The sequence below is a fragment of the Gekko japonicus genome, unplaced genomic scaffold, assembly GCF_001447785.1.
Source record: "Gekko japonicus isolate JY-2015 unplaced genomic scaffold, Gekko_japonicus_V1.1 scaffold3294, whole genome shotgun sequence".
Classification (NCBI taxonomy): Eukaryota; Metazoa; Chordata; class Lepidosauria; order Squamata; family Gekkonidae; genus Gekko; species Gekko japonicus.
The window spans coordinates 32,781-56,103 of NW_015168142.1; the positions used below are offsets into that span (position 1 = coordinate 32,781).

Below are 23,323 nucleotides of genomic sequence, written 5' to 3' on the forward strand. Positions count from 1 at the left end.
TTCCCTACATTGTTGGTGCCAACATGTACCACGACCACTGGCTCCTCTCCAGCACTATCTACCAGCCTATCTAAAACATGCATAATGTCTGCTACCTTCGCACCAGGCAGGCAAGTCACCATACGGGCAGTATGCAGGTTCGCCACCCAGCTGTCTGACTGCGTAAGGATAAAATCACCAACTACCAAGAGCCCCCCTCCCTTCCTCCCTGCCAAGGGATGGTTCCTTGGTGTGAAAGGATACCTGTTCACCAGCTGAAGAAGAGGTCCCTTCTGAGGGCACATTCCCCTTATCTGCAGCACGGTGTCCTGTTTCCTCTCAACCCCCATGCTCCCTGACAGTGGCAGGGCTGCCATATTCAGAGTGGGACATATCTAACAAGTCCCTGGCAGTCTTCTCCATGCACCTAACTGACTGTCTCCGCTTTTCCAGGTCAGCTACCTTGGCCTCAAGGGAGCAAACTCGTTCCCTGAGAACCAGGAGCTCCTTGCACCGGGCACAAACTCAAGACTTCTGTTCAGTGGGCAGATAGTCATACATGTGCAAAATACTGGATAGCCCCCAACTCCCTGCTGGCATTCTGGCTTCATAATTGCTTAAAAAATAATAATTATATATAATCCCCCTTTTAAAACCCTTTGTATTTATGTGGTTCTCCTTGTAAAAGTCTACTTACCTTACTGGGAACCCAAGCAGACTAGGGCCCTGGCTTTCTGGCTCTTCCTGGGCTTCTTATAGAGTCCCTAGTATGAGAGTCCCTATGCCAAGAGCCCTTTAGCTCTCACCCTTCAACTCATGCCTCTGGCAAGGTGCTGCCTTAAATAGAAGCCTCCCCCGGCAGAGGGCGTGGCCAGCAGCTATTCAGATTCATCCAAGCACTCAGTTACAGTCAAACAATGACCCTTTCACACCCTATCTCAAACAGCCAGGACTCTGCAACAATACTTACCCACAGACTCCCAAACACAGTCCCCCACAAAGTACCCTCTCTGCTAAATCACCTCAGCTGAAAGCAAATAAAAAAACACTCACCCCTCTAGCAGCTCTATCTCCTCCTCCTTCTAAGAGATCAGCTGGGTCAGTACTAAGTGATTCCCAAAGTTACTTGGATAAATAATTAAGGACTATGGTCTATACTACTGTGTTTAGCTTGCTGAAGCCAGTTCTGTTTTTAGATTTCTAACTGGTTCTTCAACCCTAACCTTATTGTATTGTTTATGGAATGTCCTACCTCGTCAATTATATTAACTCACTCTGTGTAATTCACCTTGAATCCAAGTGAGAAAGATGGAATATAAATAACATCATTTTTTTAAAAAAACTTTTTCATATTACATAATTCCCTATTGTATCTCTTCCCTTGCTTTGCTTCTGCTAGCCACAAAGAGGGACAGGAAGCCATGAAGACCCACTCTTCCACCATAAACAGCCCTGGTAGTGGGGTTGCCAGCTCTTCCCTGGCCACTAGTGGGGGGTGGGGGAAATAGGGCTGCCAGACTTTTCAAATTTATGTAACAAAGTTTGAGTCCAGTGGCACCTGTAAGACCAACAAAGTTTAATTCTGGGTATAAGCTTTTGTGTGCATGCACATTTCTTCAGATGGAGTGAAACAAGACTTCCTCAACCATTACATATGGGGGGGGCAGGTTTAGTTGCCAGGAAGGGCTAATTCAAGTCAAGATGCATACGTAACTGAGCGGTAAGTATAGCCAAAATTGGATTAAAGCTGTTGGTAAGCCCTGTGAATAGCAGCAAATTAGCATACAGATAAAAAAAGAATTAACAAACAAATGCGAGAACTAAGCTTGAGTCCAGTGGCACCTTTAAGACCAACCAAGTTTATTTTAAGTGAGAACTGAGTGATTTAGCAGGTGTACTGAGATAAGAACCCAATATCTCTGTTAAGCCCTGGAGATTCCATTGTCCTGAGTGTTGTAACAACACAATCTTCTAACACTGTACATCAACCATACCATCTCAGGCACATTCACTTGTTCATCTTCTAACACTGTATATGCCATTAACTGCCAACAATGCCCTTCAGTTCTCTACATAGGGTGAACCCTACGCCAAAGGGTAAATGGATACAAATCTGACATCAAGAATCACAAAACTGGTAAATCTGTAGGAGAACGTTTCAGCCTCCCAGGGCATTCAGTGGAGGATCTCAAAGTAGCTGTTTTATTTCAAAGGAATTTCAGAAACAGACTGGAATGGGATATTGCTGAATTACAAGTTATTATAATGCTCAGGACAATGGAAAGGTGTGTCAGTGATATCTCATGCATTAGAATTAACATTTTCCATTATTGCATTTTTCCATTAAAATTGCACTACTCCAAAGAAATTACAGAATGAGTTTCCTTCTAGAAGAGGAAAACATGTTTGGACTGAATGCAGCAAGGGTGTTTCTAAACAAGCCCCACCTCTAGCTACAAGCATATTCCTACGTTTACAGATATTTAATTTTATTCCATACCTATTGGATGGGGGGGAAATTATAGCTAGAGATTTGTTTCTCATTGAATCAAATGGAAGTGAGAAAGTAAACTGAATAACTAAAATGAATGCCTTTCAGGATAAATTTATCAAAACCAACTCAAGCTTTTTTTTTTTTAAAGATTAAACCAAATTGTGGGCAAAGTGTGGGTATACTTAGGTGTTTACCCACCCCTTCCAATAAATAAAAAGTGTATTACCTTTACAACTGAAAAGTTCTGCTAAACTTTAACATATTAAGTGCATCATTCTTGAGTTAATCATGGCACAGAAATCTGTAATGATAAGGAGAAAGGATGGCTCAGTCTGCAGAGATAAGAATGAGCAATTGATTTGAGTTGCATGAGATAAAACAGCTCTGTCAACATGGAACACTTTGTTTTGTATGGCATTCTTGGCCTGAAGGAGTTTATCGCCTTATGATAAGAAAATGAAGAGAAGAAGAGCAAGCTCCAGAAAGCTGGTGTGTAACTCTTTTATACAGTATCAGTTTTATACAGTCTTCCCAGATATAACTTAAGATCAGATGTTTTATCTGAGAAGTCAAGTCTTCTTTGGGAACTTCTGAAAACCCTCCTGACAGAGGAAGTGGAATAGAGAGGTTTCCCCTTAGGTGCCTTTCAGTTGGCAAGGTTACAGAGTTGCCCAGGGTAGAGGAATCACAAGAATACTGGAATGAGAAAGAAAATATGTAGACCTCTCCCCAAGGACAAAAGCAAACGTACATGGTGATCCAAAACCCAGTTATATGAATTTCAAGAGGATTCCAGGTTATTCTGTTACCAGAACTATTTTTCCAGGCAACAAAGTTGGTTTGTCCTTCTCCTTTGGCATCAGCTGTATATTCATGGTTGACTACATCTTCCATCTTTGCTTTACAAAGGATGCTTTAACATTTGCTATAGTTATTGGGAAAGAAAAGCAATCGCAGCAAATGCTGATTCATTTTTAATCACCCATCCTCCAAGGAGCAGCTCCTTGGTTCTCTCTTCTTCTACTTTATCCTCACAACAGGCCCAGTTCATCTAAGTAAGAGTGAGTGCTAACAGAGCAGCTATTTGAACACAGGTCTCCCCAGCATTGTCCAACATGCTAACTATTACACTACTGTGGCTTCAGTGTCCGCTTTTAAAATACAGTGTTTTTCATAGTTTTTCATCTAGATTTTGACTTTGAACTCTGATGAATCTTTCAGAATCATAATCTGAAATGGCGATCCTGGGCAAAATCTTTCCACAGCAAGTTGTCATTATATGCTGGCTTTCTGTACTTTGAATTGTGCACATGGGTATGGATTTCTTTTCTTTCTTTTTTTATGCCCTCGGAGGGGATTTTTTATTGCATTTTTTATAATACTACAAACTACAACAGAAAACGGGAAAGGGAACTACATTTATGGGACAAAAGAAAGATACCCACTACTAACTAAAAACCCAAGAGAGGAGATCTTCTGATCATCTTAAACAAACATAAAGTCTTAATCCCACTAATCCCTTTACAAACGGAGTCAAGTTTAACAATAACTTTTCAATTCTTAAAATTTACTGTCATTAAGAAATACCCCAAGTCATCTCATTTCAAAGTTTTTCCAAGGCACAAATCAGAGTCCTTCAGCCTTCACTTCTCCTTGCCCCATCTCTTCCGCAGCTTATAAGGACTTTTAGGATCTGCTGCCCCTTTCTCCGAAAGAGAGTCCTTTTCGGAAGAATCCGAGTCCAGCTCGCCATTGGACTTACTGTCCTCCCCTTCTTTTTCTTCCTCCTCTGGCCCTCCCAACTGGACTCTTAAAAATTCCTGAGCTTTCAGAACAGAGTCAATCTTTTCTTTATTATCCTTGATTTTGAAGGTGACGACTTCTGGAGTTAGCCATCTATATCCAATTGAATTTGTCTGAAGAAAAAGAATAAGGTCTTTATATTTCTTTCTCCTTTCTCTTATTTCAAATGGAATATCTTTTAGAACTCTGATGACATTTTCCCCAACTTTCAGGGGTACTCCAGATACTGCTTTCAGGATTGCATCCCTCACATGCCTCTTCGAGAATCTTAAGGTTTGGATTTCTTTAAATATATCCAGAGCATGAAATCAGCTAGAGAAACAGCTGAGCCTTTGGATGACCAAGGAATAAAATGATTGCTAAAGGAAGACGGGGAAATGGCAGAGAAGCTAAATGAATTCTTTCTCTCTGTGTTCACTGTGGAAAGGATGGGGCATGTACATAGACTAAAGCAACTATGGATTCTGAAGAACTGGGTCAAACTGAGATTATGAAAGATGAGGTTCTAGACCTACTGGGGAAATTTAAAATCAATAAATCTCCAGGTCCTGATGGCATACAGCCAAGTGTTCTTAGGTTTCTGAGATGTAAGATTGTTTATCTACTGACCCATATATGTCAGTAGATAAACAATCACTAAAATCAGCCACTTTACTATGAAGATTGTGGAGTAGCAAATGTTACACCAATTTTTTAAAAGGGGTCCAAAGAAGAACCAAGAAATTACAGGCCAGTCAGTCTAATGTCTGTCCCAGGCAAATTAGTAGAAAGTGTAATCAAAGACAGAGTTATTAGGAACAAAGCCTGCTGAAGGGAAATCAGCATGGCTATTGCAAAGGGAAGTCTTGTCTCACCAACATTTTGGAGTTTTTTGATAAAGTAAACAAGTACATAGATAATAAAGGTGAGGTAGCAGACATCATATACTTGGACTTCCAAAAGACTTTTAATAAGTTTAGCAGTAATGGGATAAGAGGATGGTTCCACTTATGGATTAGGAATTGATTAAATTAATAATAGGACAGTTTTCACAATGGAGGAAAGTAAGCAGCAGTGGGGTCCCACAAGGATCAGTACTGGGGTTAGGGTTGCTAAATGGGCCCGGGGGGTGGGGAATCCCCCGCTTTGGAGGTCCGATTTCCGCGGCGGCAGAATCGGGCCCCGGGGGAAACTCCGCCCCCGGGGGAAACTCCGCCCCCATATGGTTTCCCCCCCGACGATCTGGGCCACGCCCCCAACGTGAGCACGTAGCACGTCACTTCCTGTGATGTGCTGCCGGCGCGCGCGCGCCCACCACGAGCTCCCGGAGCCCAGCAAGGCTCCCCCGCTCCAAGGGGTGAGTACACTTGGCAACCCTAACTGGGGTCGGTTCTATTTAATTTGTTCATCATATATTATCTGGGCTAAGCACTGTAGTGGCCATGTCTGCAGATGACACAAAATTATTCAGGCTGGTGGAAACCAAGGACAACTGTGAAGAGCTCTAGGAGAAACTCCACAAATTGGGGGAGTGGGCAACAATGTGACAAATGAAATTTAATGTGTGCATTGGAACAAAAAATCCCACCTCCAAGTATATGCTAATCGGATCTGAACTTGCTATGACAGAGAGACCTTGGGATCACAGTGGATAGATCAATGAAAATGTCAACCCAGTGTGCCCCAGCACTGAAAATAGCAAACTCTGGGTTTGGGATTATTAGGAAAGGGATTGAAAATAAAACAATATAAAGCTCTTGCATAGATCTATGGTGTAGCCACATTTGGAATACAGTATGCTGTTCGGGTCACCACATCTCAAAAAACACATTGCAGAACTGGGAAAAGTATTGAAGAGGAAAGGCTGAAGAGTCTGGGAATTTTATATTTACAAAAGAGATGACCCTAAGGGAGGACATGACAGAGGTTTATAAAATTATACACAGGGTAGTGAGAATGGAGATAATTCTTCCCTCTCTCAGAGTGCTGGAACTCAAGGGAAGCCAATGAAGCTGATGTGCAGTAGATTGCAGTAGATGGGCAAAAGGAAATACGTTTTTACTCGGTGAGTGAGAAAAATGTGGAATTTGCTGCCAGAGGATGTAGTGACGGTCATAGGTATAAATGGCTTTAAAAGGGGATTAGGCAGATTAATGGAGGATAGGTCTATCACTGTTTACTAGTCAAGGTGACTAAATAGAACTTCCATATTCAGAGGCAGTAAACCTTGGAATACCAGTGCCAGGAAGCCAACATCAAGGAAGATCTCGGTCTCCATGCCCTATTGCTGGCCCTCCAGGGTAACTGGTTGGCCGCTGTGTGAGAGAGGATACTGGACTAGGTGGACCACTGGTCTGATCCAGCAGGGCTCTTATGTTCATGCACGCAGGTGATGTTATGGTCCTGGAAGCAGATGTCACCACTGAAGGACTCAACACACACAATGAAACAGACAAACCCATCATGGCCCATCCACCTGCCATCTACAGTGATAACTCTCTACAGGAATGGCTGGAGGCTGTGCTGAATTCGTCTAACAAAGGTATGTTTAGATCAGTTGAAGAGAGATGCCCATTAGGGTGAATGGGAATTATAAGCTCCTGGCTCTTTCAGTGAAAACTGGTTGCATCTGAAGTACTTGTCTGGTTGCCACACAGAAGAGGAATTGTTTGTTTCCTGTCCAGGCCTCAGTATGGATAATGATATCGTCGTACATTAGGTTACTTTCACAACTACCTTGTAAAATAGATGAAAGATAGTGAGACCACAATGAGCTTCGTGTCACAAGAATTTCTTCCTTCCCCAAACAGTTATCAAGCTAGATTTCAAAAGCATCAAGGCTGTTGGCCCATCCCTGGATATCTTAGCCAAAAAATCTTCTCAAGTGGCTATTGATAGGCCTGTGTGGCTAAATGCAGATATTTTGAAAGGTCCCAATGTGCCTCTTAACACTGCAGTCAATGCAAGCCTGTGAGTAAAATGACCTTTTCTTATATTGGATTATAGTGTATTTTGCACTTCTTTGTTTCTGTAGGAAATACTTTCAGCATTGGATTTCCAGACAGACATTCTCTTACATAAAAGACCATCATAGCAAACTCTTACTCTAGGGTTGCCAGCTCTAGGTTGGGAAACTCCAGGAGATTTGAGGGGTAGAACCTGGGGAGGACAGGGACATCAGTGGGGTACAATGCCAAAGAGCCCACCCTCCAAAGCAGCCATTTTCTCCAAGGGAACTGATCTCTGTAGTCTGGAGATGATCTGTAATTCCAGGGGATCCCCAGGCCTCACCTGGAGGCTGGCATCCCTAGTTTACTCCCATAATACCCAGGTTATCTGTGCATCCTCAGCCAGAATAAAATTGTGCTAAGGAACTGATTTAAAGGGGCTCTGCCACACATGACAAGCCATACATGGAAAGAGGAACAAATCCAAGACTTTCTCCTGTGCCTCTTCTTGTGCTGAATCTACACAGATGCAGAGAACTGTGGACCAACTCAAAAGAGGACACCAGTGGGCTGATTTTGTGCAAGGAACCACACTGCACGAAACAGGTGTCTTGCCATATATCAACTGTGGAGGAATTGTTTTAGATATTTTGTAAAGTACTAATGGCCATCTTCCTCCAGTGAATTCAAGACAGACATTTCTCTTTGGGGGCAGTGCCATGTTGAGCTAAAGCAGGGCCAGCATTTCCGGAGTGAAAAAGCTTAAGATGATCCCACTGTAGCCATTTCTGCATTCACACAGAGCTTCATGGGGCCAGTTGTGCGCAGACTGAGAACACGTGACCTGTGATAGATGCAAGATTTGTTTGTTGATTGTTTCAGATGGCCATTCTGGCCTGTGCTTGGAGAGTGACTATGAATCACCACGCAGTCAAGCAGGGTTTCCGTCTGTATTTTAGTGTACACTTTGTAGGCAAATGGCACCTTAGCTTATATGAACACATCATAGTGGATCCCACATAGTAAGGGACCAGAGCTCTATGGGCACCTTTTTCCCCCTACCCCTAAGCTAAAATCTAAGTCTTTTGCCCAGGCAGGCCCCACGCCCTGCATATTCAAATATTAGGTGGAATGCAAATAGCTGATGTCTTGTCTGGAGTTACAACTATATTGTTGTTGCTGTCTTTAGATTCCTCTCACTCATCCAGGAGAAGTTCCCAAACTGTACTCTCTCCCCCGGTTGGACAACTCTTTATTTCCCATTCTTCCCAAACAACACCTACACCCAGAAAATGGTTGAGGACATGCATAGCCTTGTGGGAAAGCTGCCTCAGCGAATCACCTTCCCTGTAAGAGCTGTCATGGTAAGGCCAGCCTGGCCTCATCTGAGCTGGCTTCTGACACAGTCTAATCGGTAAGAGATTGCCCTGTCAAATCCATGCTTTTGCTCCTACACAATGCAGAAAACGTGTCAGCAGCCTTGGGTTGATACGGGGTGATTCTGCATCTGGCATTCACTCCACATTTTCTCAACACTGAGGAAAAAGTGCAGCTCAAAACCACATTCAAATACCTCAGGGCAACACCGTACTGACTGCAAAGTCACCCCTGTGCGGCCATAGATCTATGCAGAAGGTACCATAAAACCCGATGATCAGGGGTCATTTCGTAGAAAAAGAGGTGGAGCTCATTAGCATAACTCATTAGCATAACTTATTTGCATATGCCACACCCCCTGACATCACCGGAAGTGTGTCAGAAGGCAACACCCACCGCTCAGGCACCACTGGACTGTTTTGGATTCCTAGCTATTGGGGGGGGGGACGTGCAGATCTGCCCTCACAGAGGAGGGAGAGCTTGTACCTGAATAAAATTTGGTCTTAAAGGTGACACTGGACTGTTTTGGACCAGGGGGCCAGTGGGGGGGGGGCTCTGCAACTTACCTGGCTGCTTCTTGCTCTGACTGAGCAGGGGGTGGGGCTTGTTGCATGTGCCCGCCCCCTGGGCTCTTTACTGCTGGAGCTCTGCTCCTGCAGGAAATGACCCCTGCCGATGATCAAAGAAAGTGAAAGCACGTGCAATGCAGGGGGGAATTTCTGTTCCAACGTGGGTTTGGTATAACAACGGAGGGAAAAGCCAATGCAGAATTGCCCTGGACCTTTAAAACCAGCAAATCATGGCCTAGTTCCTGAGCAGCACAAACTGAGCTACACTAGAGAAGGCCACTTCCCAAGCTGCCATCTCTCACTACAGCCTTCTGTGCTTCCCAAAAGTGTGCTCCTGTGGGTCAGCAGACCTGAAGGAGCAATATGGGAGAAAGTTGCAAGTCTGCAGCGGGAGAGCTGAATAAGAAAAAAAAAATTGCCTCCACAAATGGAAAACCATTCTGACAGAGCAGCTGCTGCTGCACAGAGGCACTACCACGTTTGGATCCAAACCAATATGCAGTAGGTCTGCCGAAGTAGAACTGTTGATAATTGAAACTCCAGATTCCCAAACACAAAACATGTGCAACTTCCTAAAGATGCTGCTAGACATGACAATGGGATACCCCTGGTTGGCTCTCACACATTTTTTGAACTGTTAATAGAAGCCATGAGGCACGTGCATATCAGACCGGGACTTTGGAGGAAAGAGTTTTATGGTATTGCGCCATGGTTAGCAGCTAGCAAGTGTTAAAAGTCAAGAGAGATCCATTCACAGGTCTGTCACCATCACATCCAGTTTCTCTCTCAGACCTAATTTTCTTCATTGATCTCTCCCAGTTTTTTGTTTTTACTGAAATTCAGCCACAGAGGGCTGCCAGTTTGTTCAGATCAATTAGGAAAGGAGCAAAAATTTAACCCTTATTTTCCAACGCCATTTCCCCAGTCAAAAGCCCTTGCCTGAAGCTATTAACTCCAATGAATACTTGTGTTGAATGCCCCTTGCTTCAGAGCCTGTGAGAATCTGTCCCCCATGCCAAAATATCTCGTTTTCATAGATACAGTCTGACTTTATGGCAAGGAAAGACTGACCCAGTTACTGTAGAAGATCTCCTATTTATCCGAGAGAATAGCCATCCTGAACAAATCTTTTATGACATTTATGATCCTGTTTTGTCTCAGTTCAAAGAGAAGGCACGTGAGTATTAAATTTTACTGTTTGATTGCAAGACAAATGCCTCAGCCAAGATAGAGGAATGGCAGTGTGAGGTCATGAAACATTTGCATATAATTTCACACATCAGAAGCACCAGAGACCTGTAAACATGACTACCTCTTGAAGGCATCCAATAGAACCACCTTCCGGGTTGCATCCAAGTGACTAGACAAGGAAGCTTTCACAAAGGACTATTTCCGGTCAGGTAATAGAATAGAAATAGGATGGAGCTGCGGTGGCTCAAGTGGGTAAGATGCTGAACTGCAGGCTGTGGAAGGTCAGTAGTTCAGCAGTTCGAGACCCGAGTGTGCCACATGACGGAGTGAGCTCCCGTCTCTAGTTCCAGCTCCTGCCAACCTAGCAGTTCGAAAGCAAGAAATTGCAAGTAGATAAATAGGTACCACTTCGGTGGGAAGGTAACAGCGTTCCGTGCGCCTTGGTGTTTAGTCATGCCGGCCATATGACCACGGAAACGTCTTCGGACAGTGCTGGCTCTTCGGCTTTGAAACGGAGATGAGCACTGCAACCCTAGAGTCGGACTCGACTGGCTTTCAAGCAAGGGAACCTTTACCTTTTAATAGAATAACTAGTGTAAATATATGCGCTAATAAAATTTTAGGATTTATGTAGGCTCATTTACAAGGCTGAGCCGCCCTGAGCTGCCTAGGCGGGAGGGCAGGGTAAAAGTCTAACAAACAAACAAACAAATAAATAAATATAAATATAAATAAATAAATAAATAAATTCAAAATGAACTACAAATTATCACTCTCTTAGCTAAAGCCGCTGACTACCTTGTCCAAGCTACATGTACCCAAACCAGCTTGAACAGCAGAACGTTACACCAGAAACAGATTTCAGCCTAGAAATTTGGTGTCTAGAAATGAATGTATTTAACCTGGGATTATTTTGAGAATGGGCCATTCCATGCACAGAAGGAAAGCACCTATATTTAAATCAGTTTAAAAGCTACATATATCCAAAATGTTGACAGATTAATCATGGATCTCCCACAAAATGTATAACTAGCCCTTGGCAATGAATATGCCCTGCTGAATTCCGTTAGCCTCAGAGCTTGTGAGAATCTTTAGCCAAGCCTAATCTTTCTTCGAAAAGTCCTATGGTTATTAATATTTGAAAAAGTGTTAACTCTTGCAGTCTATGTCAGAATTAGCCATCATGCCCTGCATAACTTGAGAGCCTTCCATAGCTGATAGAGTTTATATTTATGTTTAATCACATGTAGCTGATATAGGATAGTGGCTAAGAATTAGAGTCATACTAGGCATTACAAAATCCATAGGTTAGGCCTGTGGACATCACCATTTTAGAGCCGAACTTGTGCCGTTTAAAAAGCTGTGGGCCTACAGCACAGCAGGACTAGTCTTGTTTCCCCTCCTAGTGCCGAACCTACCGGGCGCCTAGCAGGCTTTCATTTCTTATGGGAGTTGCCAGGCATAAAGCTAGGCAACCCCCAACATGTTGGTTTGGAGGAAATTTTAAATCCATCCTTTTTTTCCCCTTAAGATTTTTTTTGTACCCTGGGGGCTATACCCAAATCTGTGGCGGGGAAACCCTTCTCTCTACATGGTCTCATTTTGTGGATTTTTTGATCTGCATTCTGAACACTGACCGTGATCAGAATTAGATGCAGTTATTCTGTCTAACTTACAGGCCATTCAATAACACTGACTATCCTGCTGAGGTGGCTTTAATTAGTAAAGCTGCAAAGGATATTATTTTGGGTTATAAAAGCCATCTGGTGTTTTTTTTTTTTTTTTAATGAACTACAAATATTTTGCCCCTTTGCTGCTGCAACAAATAGGGATAAAACACCAGAAACTGAGGTCTTCTTATATTTGTATTGAGCGAAATTTTAGGACTTCCATTTAATTTTGAGATAAGTAATATTTCCCATTAACTCAGGGGACACACTGAGAAATTTCTGATAATCTATGCAGAGCAAAGGCTCCAATTTGGGATGTTTCTAAACTTCAGTACAAGAGCCTAGCTAAAGTCTAGGCTCAACAGCAGTGGTGTGCTTTTGCCTTCTTTTTCTTTGAAGCTCGTCTGGCAGTCTAAAACATGGGCTCAATAAATTCAGATCCAGAGTCAGGTTCAATCTAAATTTCAAATAGCAAATAACCATCACTGATATCAGAGGAGGTACAGCATGTGTAAACTATTATTTTAGCCAACAGTGTTCCCTACAGGAGGGAAAGGGAGCTGATTTTACTCCTGTCTTTCCACAGTCAATTCTACAAGAAAAATTCTAACTGGAAACAGTTAGAGGAGTTTTACCCACTGGACTCCGACAGACTCGTCATAGATTGAGGTGGGTGTTATGATAATGCTATCTATTCAAAGGGAATGCGCAGACCATCCTATTTGGCAGGGCAGGTTCACCAAGTATTTTAATGACCTGGTGTTGAAAATCTTGACAATCTAATGAGACAAAGTTGAACCAACTTAATTTGTCACATAAAGGGGGGGGCTAGGGTATGGTGGAGGGCACATGATACAGCAACCTCAAGGTGGCCTGGATTTGGTCAGAACCATGCAGGATGGGTGACCTCCTAGAAACCCTATATCTATCGCCTTGAGCTCCGTGACGGAAGGAAGGTGGAAATACCAATGTAATAACGTGCAGAAATATAGACTCTACAATATAGCAAATATTACAGGACAGAATATTACAAGCAGCAGCATTCAGCCTTTCCAGACCCAGAACTCACCTCTACTCCCAACCTACAGTGAAAGAGTAGAAGTGTGTCTTAGTCATGGAACGCCAAATCCATATGCACAATCACCACTAACACTGCTGCTATATTCTGTGGCACTCAGTCCTGGATACCAATTTTTACAAACAGAGTCACCAGTATGCTGCTACAATCAAAACATGGGTATGTGTGCATGGGCTTTGGTTGTCTTTACATAAAGCCCTCTGTAGCATGGTGAGAGCACAAAGGAGTGAATTTGCACATAATTATGAAGTAGGGACTCCTCTGGGGAGCAATGGAGCAGACTTTTCATGACAAAGACAAACTCAGGTTTGTTTTTCTTAAAATGCAGTGTTCTTGCCATTTATTTCAACAAATGTACATAATCTTGACCAGCAATGGAAGACAGACAAAGCCAAAATCGACAAACTTGATGGAAGTCCTGGTCCATAAAGGAAAGACCGATCTAGCAGCAAACAGAATGCACAGAAAGGTGATCATACATTCAGTTCACAATTGTCTAGTGATCAAAGAACAAAAGGAGCATCTTCCAGAATTCTGTGAGAAGAACAATTCCTTTATGATTAAAGAATCTCCCTCAGGCTTGCACTGATCAAGAAATAATAGAGAACTCCATCATTCAAGGAAGACTAAGGAAGAGACATTCATAAAGGATTATTGAAATTCTAGTTGTTCCAATTCTCATCACACGTGACATTATTTGACATCTTGCTGTGTTTGTGTAAAGTGCACAGAAGTAAAGCAACCCAAGGTTTCGAAAGGCAGATGCACTATGATGCACTCCAATGCTCAGAATACATACCACCAAGCCCTGTGTAAAAGTCTGTAAACCCTTTCCAATAAAGAATAATTCTTCCCATGAATTTGCACTATTGGTGCTTGTGAATGTTCGTTTCCTTGGTATAAGGCACTTTAGAGGAAGTTTCACTTTCACTGATGCAATATAAAAAGTTATTTCCTGTACAGTTTGTTTTTTTATTTCACTGATATAGCACCTATTCTTCTGGATAAGGCAATAGGAGTCCATTTTAATATATCCCTTTATAATCAGATTTTCCTATCAATTAAATAAAGGACTTCAAAAGAAGTCAAGACAGATATGAAGGACACACATAATCCAAGAAAAATCTTCATGTGCTGCATCCTGAATAGAGAAGGTGCACAAACCATGACCTATAAGATTCCAATAATTATTTTCCTGAGTACGATTTCTCATTCTGATCATACTCCAATAACATGGTCCTCTACCACAACCTTGGCCTATGTAATTTATGTATTTGAACAAGCCTGTTTCTTTCCTCTCACAAATACAGAAAGATCACTTCAGTGTCTACATCCATGTTCATCATGAGACTATACAGATAAAACTTTGCAGTTAAAGATTCTGAAGTCTGACAGAGACATCGTCTTTGTGCTTCTGGAGGAACTGCTCACAGGCTTGGAAGGTGGAATGGAAGCTCGAGGACAACCCAGCAATGTTAGTTGTGATGTAGGCCAACACACCTGGTGTGGCTTGGTTGTAATACGACACCTGGAAACCAACACATTTTGTTAGTTACCACCTAGGTGGGCTAGCTGATCCCAAGCTCAGTTTTAAAGCTTAGCTTGTGTAAAACATTCTTCTTTTATGATGGTATGAGAGTATTACCAGGACTGGCCCTGGCATTAGTCAGGGTGAGATAGTTTATCTCAGAGTTGCAAATTGTCAATAATTACATTTTTACCCCCAATGCAAAGAGGCACCACAGATCTTCTGCTTTAAGCACCAACATGTCTTGAACTATTTATGGATACTACAAATATCCTAAAGCAGCAACTCTCAAACCTATTGCAAACATTACAAGGCAGCATGGCAAACCACTTGGCTGCCTTTCCGTGTATGAAGCGGCATCTTCGTGGCTTAGGTCTCTTTTAGGATGCCTTAGAGGTGTAAACCTCAAACCTTGTCTAGGAGGAGTATTAAAACCAACCCCTGGCTGCTCTACTATACTCCTGGAAATCTAAATGCTTACCTTGGTGAGCTCCTCTGTTTCCTGCCAAATACAGAAGCCAGAACATAAGATCTCTCCTCGGGTGTACTCTGGCTGTGCTGGTTGTGTTGGTAATGTGACAGATCTGAATGCTACAACATATGGATCACTAGAAGGAAAGGAAATCTGGTTAGGGCAAGTGCAATTAGCAGTATTTTTCCTCTACTCTCAAACTAAAACAAGAACAAAGGATCCTTAGGCTATTTACGTGAAGGTAAGCTACCTAGGAGCTATTTTGTCTAGTCCTGCCGCCTTCAGCGTGAAGGTAAGCTACCTAGGAACACATAGAGCTATTTTGTCTAGTCCTGCCGCCTTCAGTTTTATAAACTTCTTTAAAAATCAGAAACCATCATAACCTTCAAGGCTTTTAGAAAAAGATTCTGAAAGCCGATATGAGCCTTGATATGACTTTGAGTGTCAGTTGCTGCTCCAGCAGTTCTTGCCAAACATACCCTTTGCTGCAAGGTTCTCTTTGTGATGCTAGGATGACAAAGTCCTGAGGTTTGTTTTCCTCACTGATGGTTCGACTAATTACATGATAGATCACATCATCTTTGTCAACTTGTTGCACCAGCTCAGCACGTCTGCAAAAAAAGGATTTTTTAAAAAAGACAAATCCAAGGAAATCAGAAATTATTTCTACATAACGTCTCATAACCAACAAGAAGCTACGTGTGTGCACAGTCAAAATAAAGGCAGATATATTTTGGAGTATTTGTGAAACAACTTAGGTTGTGTCATACAAAAGCCAGACAGAAACAACAATCAGACCAGGGCCAGGAAAAAGGCAGATCACGATCAATCAGTAGATCCTGGACTGGTTTTGTGGTGGATCTCCAGAAGCTCCTAAGTGAAAGGGAGATTCCAATTGCCTTTGCTCCCTGGCTTAAATTTAGCTTTCAGGACAAGCATAATGTTTTCCCCTTTGCATGTTTCCCAGGGAGTTGCCAGGCTTAAAGCTAGGCAACCCCCAACATGTTGCCTTCCATTGTTAGGCTCAGCAGTCTAGTGCTTTTCCTCCTTGGCCACACTGTAGCCACTCCTCTCTAGTAAATTCCTAAATAAGAATGCTGAGATAAATGGCAGTTTAGGAATGGTCATCTCTCTCAGCCTCACTGTTCCTCATTAGAAAAATGGTAATATTAATTGGTTGCCAGTAAGCCACAGTTTGTGAAGTTACACAAATATTGTACCCCAAATGTACAGTAATTCAGTTGTGAATTTGTTCTTTGAGGAGCGTATATCCCAGTGCTTGGCTGAGGTACACAGCAAGCAATTGTGACTGACACTGCCCTCTAGGGGAACCGTTTCGGAACTGAGGCACAGCTATTTCACAGCTAGTTCCCTCCAACTCATTGACTGCGGAAAAAAAAGCTTGAAATCAAGCTTGAAGTCTCCCACTCCTGAATCAGATAACCCTTCCTGGGAGGGAGGCTTAAAATGGAGGTGTGGGACAGTAAGAAAGAGGGAATTATACTGAGTCGTCCTAGTCCCCATCCAGCCCCCCCCCCATTTTTAATACAGTGACTCGCCTATCTCTATATTTATTTATTTAAAATATCTGTAAGCCCGCCTTTCTCTTGACAACTCAGGATGCCATATCCCATTTTGGTCTGTCAGTGCCCTATGATGATGCAGGAGAAAAGAACATGGCACTGAGAACAGAATCCAGCTAAGAACCTTTAGCTTTTGGGTATTTTGTTTTTAAACACACACACTACCTTCTACTCCTTGCTATTGCAAAGATAATGCCTAAGTGGGCAATAAGATGGCTTATGTTGCAAGAGAGAACACTGGGAACCTTGCTGTTAACGAAAGAACAGCTATGACAACCTGCCTCTTGTACAAAGCACTTACACGGAATGCTCATCCCACTCATGCCTGCGTCTCATGTCCGAAAGCAGCAGGAAGGCCTGCTTGGCATCGATGCAGACGGTCATCTCTATTCTGATAGACAGGAATTTATCTTCCTCCAGCATATACATCTTGACCTTAGACAGTGCAGACCAAGAGTCAGTTAAAGCATCCCTAACAAAAAATTTCTTTTCAACAACAGCACAGCTGAAGGAGTTTTGTTGTTACAGGAGATACAGAACAAGTAATGACACTTGCAAACACCAAAGCCTCTTGTAGATTCAGCAAGGACTAAAGCTTAGTTGTCTGTCTGCCAAAGGCCCTTTGGTGACACCACTGACGCAACCTAGCTCAAGAAGTGCAACAGGCAATAACCTCATGGGAAGAGCCCAGCTAGATCAGACCAAGGGTCCATCTATTTCAGCACCCTCCTTCTCACAGTGGCCAACCAGGTGCCCCCAGAAGTTCCTGCCGTTGTTCCCTAGCAACTGGAAATTTATTTGTTTATTTAAAACATTTATTAGCCGTCTTTATCCCTTGTGGAACTCAAGGGTTTATAGAATAAGTAAAATGTTATTAAAACACAATAAAAACAACAATTATAAAACCCATAAAAGCCACCATTTTAAAATTCCAAATAATACTGCTGGTAATAAAAGCTAAATCAATCAAAATGCTGTCCTAAACAACAAATGTTGTCCTAAACGGTCTTCAACTGCCTCCTGAATATCACCAATGAGGGGACCAGGCGCATCTCTCTGGGGAGATTGTTCTGTAATTGTGGGGCTGCCACCAAAAAGGCCCTCTCTCGTTTACCTACCAAATGAATGTCTTTAATTGGTGGGACAGTCAGGAGGGCCTCTCCCTGAGATCTTAATTCCCTGGCAGGAACATATTGGAAAAGACGGTCCTTCATATACCCCAGTCCCAAGCCATGTAGCACATCAACAACATCCTTGGAATTTGGTGGAAGAGAAAGGTAGAGCTGGGTATCATCCACATATTGGTGACATTGCAGCCCATGCCTTCTGATCACCTCTTTCAATGGCTTCATACAGATATTAGATAGCATGGGAGATTAAGATGGAACCCTGCAGTACCCAAAAAGACCAGTAAATGTTCGGGGAATGCGTATTCCCTGGAGTTCCTGAGCTCCAAAATGGCCCAAGTTTGGCCCAAATTTTGGCTCATGAGCTGGTTCGTGCCCATTCCTAGCAAGGACTGAGAACACAGGTGGATCCACCAGCTAAAAAGTATCGATATAACCCAAAGAAGCAGATTCCAAAGGCACATCATCTGGACATACATTAATGCTGGCATCTAACCCAGAGCAAGTCTGACCAATTTTGTCTGAAAAGTGGCAAATTGATCACAGTGGGCTGCTATGTGGTCAGAGTCCAAATTCTTGGGGCTATGATGTAAAAGTCCCCAAACCACACGAAACAGCCCAGTTGGACAATTACATGCAGATGCAAAGGTGGCAGAGAAATACTGCCTTTTTTCTATTGTCACTGCCACAGAACAGGCTTCAATATAGACTCTATGCCACGTTCAATCAGGGTTGCTCTAGCCCTAGCCATGGCCCTTCCCATTTCATCACCATCAGTTCCCCAGTAAACCAGGAAGGTTGTTTGGCTCTGTCTAGGGGGAGAGGGCACTTGGGGGCAATTGTGTCAACAGTCTGGGCCATCTCCCTGTTCCAGAGAGTGGTCAGAGCCTCAAGAGAATCCTCAGCAACCAAGGTGGAAAAATCCCCAAGCACTGACAGGAACCCATCAGGATCCATCAGGTGCCTGGAGCGGACCATCTTAGTGGGTCTAGCATCCCTGCGGAGTAAAGAGGAAGCAGTAAGTCTGAACTGGATCAGGTAGTGATCTGTCCATGGCAAGGGAATTCAAAGGTACATTGCCTCTGAACAGCATTTAACCATCATGGCTAATGGTTAATGAAGCACCAGTCTTCCATGAGCATACCTAACCCCCTTTTAAAGCCAATGAAACACTTATTACTACTATCACCAAGCAGCAAGGATTTTAAGCACCTGTTTTTAGAATTTAAGAGTGCTAGCCCTAGGTATCTCCTTGCCCTCATCCTCCCACCATAGCAGCAGTACAAACGCATTGCCTGGCATCCTCCTGCGAACCAAGATTCTTCCCCAATCCTCCGAAATGTCTAGAAGGCTCTGAAGAACCCTGCCAGAATCCATACGGTATGCAAGTCCCTCTCTCTCAGGCAGCATCCAAACTCTCCACCTGCCCCACACAAACAGAATATTGTAGCTGGCTGCAAAATCTCCCACTCTGCTGCTACCTTTAGTCCACTTTTTTCATTGGCGTAGCCTTGGGAAACTGAGCGTTGCAGATTCTGAAGTATGTGCAGAGCTTTGGAAGACATTAGTGGCTATACATTTCAACTGATATAGGGAACACAACTCTCAAGGAAAGCTATCAGGGTCTTTCCAGATGGCTCTCAAGACAACAGGAACCTTTCCTCTCAACCTTTCCTTAAACCAGCAAGCAATATCCCTGTCCCCAGATAATGATAGCCTTAGTGCTGGGGGATAGCATATAATCTATTTCATAGAGCAGGACATGCACTTCCCTGCTGGAAAGAGCATATTCCAGTCTCAGCAAAAAAAAAGGGCAGCTGTGGGAAAACATTTTTGACATGACTGAGCATTAGACATGGTGACAAGTAGGCAAGCCAGGGCACTGCAACATGCCTTCCAGCATTGGAAGGATGCTATCTGATGGGGGCATGGGAGACAGGCACATATTTTCATAGTATGCCCCATTCCAAGAACTGTGGTTTTCCAGCAGCTTCGTTCCGCCACTGGAGTGCTTGGGAATGGTCACTCCCCTCCCTCAGTGGAAGGGCTTACTAGGGTGACATCATCGGGACTGGGCGGTGACAACTGCATCTCTACAAAGCAGCCAGTGTCTGGACAGGCCTTCGGTAAGAGGTTGGGCACTTGACTGCACATACTGTGACCTGGACAGCACCGGGAAAGGGGTATCTAACCTTGTCTCTTTCGGAGGCAAGCACCCAGTTTGCTTTGGCAACTAAGGTCTTCAGTGCAGAAACGTTGTTGTAACTCAGGTAAACCTGCATCAGAAAGCACAGAGAAGTGCAACACATTGTGAGAGAGTTCCTGCTTTCTTTCTGTTTTCATTTGTCTTCACCGGGCGCTTCCCCTCCTCTCCCCATTCCTCTTATCTCCATCTTTAATCAACTGTAAAGGGCAGGTTATGGCCTTTAAGGTATTGTACAGCACAGAGTACACATTTAAGTGCTCTAGGAATAAGCAGATAGTGATGAAGGCATATTTAAAATGGTGCCTCGTGCTCGTTGCAACATATGAATTCTGCAGTTTTGGGTACTTCACAATTATGAAATCTTAGAAAATTTAGTAGATCTTTAGCTGTTTTCATAGAATTTCTTCCCAAAGTACAGGAAGTAAAGTGATAGGAGTCAGTGGCATGGTTCAGATTCAATATGCTATAATAATTTATTTAGATATTTATATCCTGCTCTTCTCTCCAATATGGGCACAAAGCAGCTTACAACACCATTCTTACCATCTCATCCTCACAGCTACAACCTTGTGAGGTGCTGTATGTGACTGGCTCAAGGTCACCCAGTGACCTTCTATGGCAGAGCAGGCATTTGAACTCAGGTCTCACAGATCCTAGTCTGACATTCTAATCACTACACCTCACTGGTTGAGCTTCTGTCAATTTCAAATCTGAATCTCTGGATTGATTGTTTTTGGCATACATATTTCTTTACTGAAGAATGTAGAATTTTAGGGATATTAAGTATTCCTCATATTATAAGAATGAGATAATAAAATAAACATATTTCTCCCCAGTGCTTAAAACAAAAGTGCTGATTTTGCATTTATATCCCTAAATGTTCTTGCACTAGAATATTTGAAGGACTGACTAGCTCTATACAAGCCTTCCCAGAGCAGCAAACACCCTATTCCAGGTCGCCAGTCCATGAAAACAAGGTGATTGGCTACCAAGAGAATGACCCTCCCAGTGGGAGCACCCTTTCCATGAAACTCTGTCCCCAGGGAAGAGCGAGACAATGTCCTTTTCCCTTTCCTTCTGTATAAATATTAAGACTTTCCTTTAAAGGAAAATGGGATATCTGTATGTGCTGCCAGCTATTTTTGTAATTGCTGCCAATGCAGTCAGAAAACCTTTTTGCTAATAAAAAAAAGTATTTATTTTTCATTGATGTTATATATAGTCCACCTTTCTCAATGGGACTCAAGGTGGATTGCACAGAGTGAGTTAAACACAGTCAGCAGGATGGGACGGGCTTCCTACGTTTTACTGCTTGCATTGTGATTGTATCTTATACTCTACATTTTAACTTCTTCTACACCTTGGAGACCATATGTTAGGCAGCATGTATTTTAAACAACCATAAATAAATAAAACCGGGAGCTACTGCAAGCCAAATCTTCTAACTGGAATAACTATTCGAGATTTCAGTGTATTTCCCACTTACTACAAGGCATATGTGATCACTTCTAAATGTCTAATTTTCCAAGACACAGTCTGAACTTCCAGTATGGCTGAAAACTCATTATAGATTCTCGACTAGTGCTCCAAGGCCAGCTTGCATTCTGTCAATCAATTTCAAAATCACCGCAAAATACATCAGCCTAGCTTCAACTTTGCTCATGGGTAGCATTTTTAGCTACTGCCCACAAGAGGGCCCTTGTTCCTTAAGACAGCTGTGGCACAGAGAAGCTTTATGGAATTACCATACCTTCTGTGGGCAGCAATGCGGCCATTAATCCTCTTTCAGATGTTATAAGAATGCCATTTTTAGCCCCACATAGCAGAAGGGGACGATGGGCTGCCATTTGGCTCACTGCAGAACTTTTATCTTTTCTGGGGTGGCGGGGGTGCTACATGGCATTCTTACAGCCATAAATTTGCATGGCACTGATGCTGCTGGACTGGCTTGGACCATCGATAGGACAATTTCACCTAAGGAAATTATTGTTACCATCCTCAGAGACCATCTTGTCTGTATGGAGCACTTTATCTATTTGTTGTGATTTAATGGTTTTTACTGTTTTATATTGTTTTATGTATGGGCTTATGCCCCTGTGTAAGCCGCCCTGAGCCCGTTCGCGGGGAGGGTGGGGTAAAAATGCAAATAAACAAACAAACAAATAAATAAATGGCAATCTTTTCTCTTGCATGGGGCCCTTAAAGGGCTCTTTCTGGAAGCAGAAGTTAGAAACTTGCAATGGACCAGGAAAGCTAAAGATTTACTTTACCTTATTACTTTGGTCCCAAGGCACAGACAAAGGTACCTCTGTGTGCTTACAGGAAATGACGTATTTTCTGTGGAAAGCAAAAGAATGATTTGGTTACTGTTAATACTGATTGGCAACAAAATGAATTAATATGTGCTTAAATGAAAGCTCAGACAGCAGAAGTGTTTTAACAAAACCTTCTTCAAAAAACATCTAATCAGTGTTTCCTATTGCCAATAACTTGATTCAGATAGTGGCCCTTTCCACATGGCCCTTAGTTCAGGGCTGTTGGGAAGATTCCCCCCCCCCCCCCAGCTTTCCTACGGCATCATGGTGCATCCATGCATCTCCCAGGGTTTCCTCAGCTTTTCTGTGATCTTTCTCAAACCTGCTTTGCTGCAGAGTTTGGGAAAAGTTCACAGTGAAGTGTGGATGGCTAGGAAATTTCAGATTTTCCCACCCACATGGCAGCCATTTCCTTTGATTCTGTCTCTGCTCCAGCCTTCCCCCCCACCACTGGAGGGGCTTCTTAAAAAAAAGTAATTGAATATTAGTATATCGATATACTATTATAAATATATGTGTAACAGGTCAAAGAAGACGGGGACGGCAGGTGATGAGATGGTTACACAGTGTCATAGATGCAACGAACATGAAGTTGAGCAAACTTCAGAGGACGGTGGAAGACCGGAAGGCCTGGCGTGATCTGGTCCATGGGGTCGCAAAGAGTCGGACTCGACTGTGTGACTGAACAACAACAAAAAACAGGTTCTCTGAATTTCCTGCTTTAATTTAGCAACAGCAAAAAGTCTCCCCTTAATTGCAAAAGTATAAGAGGAAGAAATTGGAGACTTACTTTAAAAAAATAAATCTGGATATTCCGAGACTCTGTTACTCATAATTTTATAGCAGTATATCAATATAATGATATTCAATTGTTGATGTAAAAATCTTTAGAAAAGCCCCAGTGGTCCAGGGGAGGGGGGGCACTGCTGGCGACTTGAGGCAGGGAAATCAAGGGGAAATCTGCCACGTGGAAGCCCTGTTGCTGCTGCACTTTATCAGCAGGA

At 42.9% G+C, this 23,323-nt stretch overlaps 2 protein-coding genes across 2 annotated transcripts in view; one reads left to right on the forward strand and one right to left on the reverse strand.

The window, feature by feature from the left end:
- LOC107113589 (protein FAM151A-like) overlaps nucleotides 1-12,634 on the forward strand; it is a 21,886-nt gene extending 9,252 nt beyond the window's left edge. The window contains exons 3-7 of the mRNA XM_015414938.1: nucleotides 6,645-6,797; nucleotides 7,066-7,225; nucleotides 8,393-8,617; nucleotides 10,187-10,326; nucleotides 12,597-12,634. Coding sequence (XP_015270424.1) covers nucleotides 6,645-6,797; nucleotides 7,066-7,225; nucleotides 8,393-8,617; nucleotides 10,187-10,326; nucleotides 12,597-12,634 — 716 coding nt within the window. The remainder of the gene's footprint in view (nucleotides 1-6,644; nucleotides 6,798-7,065; nucleotides 7,226-8,392; nucleotides 8,618-10,186; nucleotides 10,327-12,596) is intronic.
- Nucleotides 12,635-13,889: 1,255 nt separating this feature from the next.
- Nucleotides 13,890-23,323, reverse strand: part of ACOT11 (acyl-CoA thioesterase 11) — a 100,741-nt gene continuing 91,307 nt past the window's right edge. The window contains exons 11-16 of the mRNA XM_015414939.1: nucleotides 22,275-22,341; nucleotides 19,991-20,074; nucleotides 16,973-17,106; nucleotides 15,568-15,699; nucleotides 15,098-15,224; nucleotides 13,890-14,616 (exon numbers count right to left, since the gene is read on the reverse strand). Of these exons, the coding sequence (XP_015270425.1) occupies nucleotides 14,461-14,616; nucleotides 15,098-15,224; nucleotides 15,568-15,699; nucleotides 16,973-17,106; nucleotides 19,991-20,074; nucleotides 22,275-22,341 (700 nt within the window). The 3' untranslated portion in view covers nucleotides 13,890-14,460. The remainder of the gene's footprint in view (nucleotides 14,617-15,097; nucleotides 15,225-15,567; nucleotides 15,700-16,972; nucleotides 17,107-19,990; nucleotides 20,075-22,274; nucleotides 22,342-23,323) is intronic.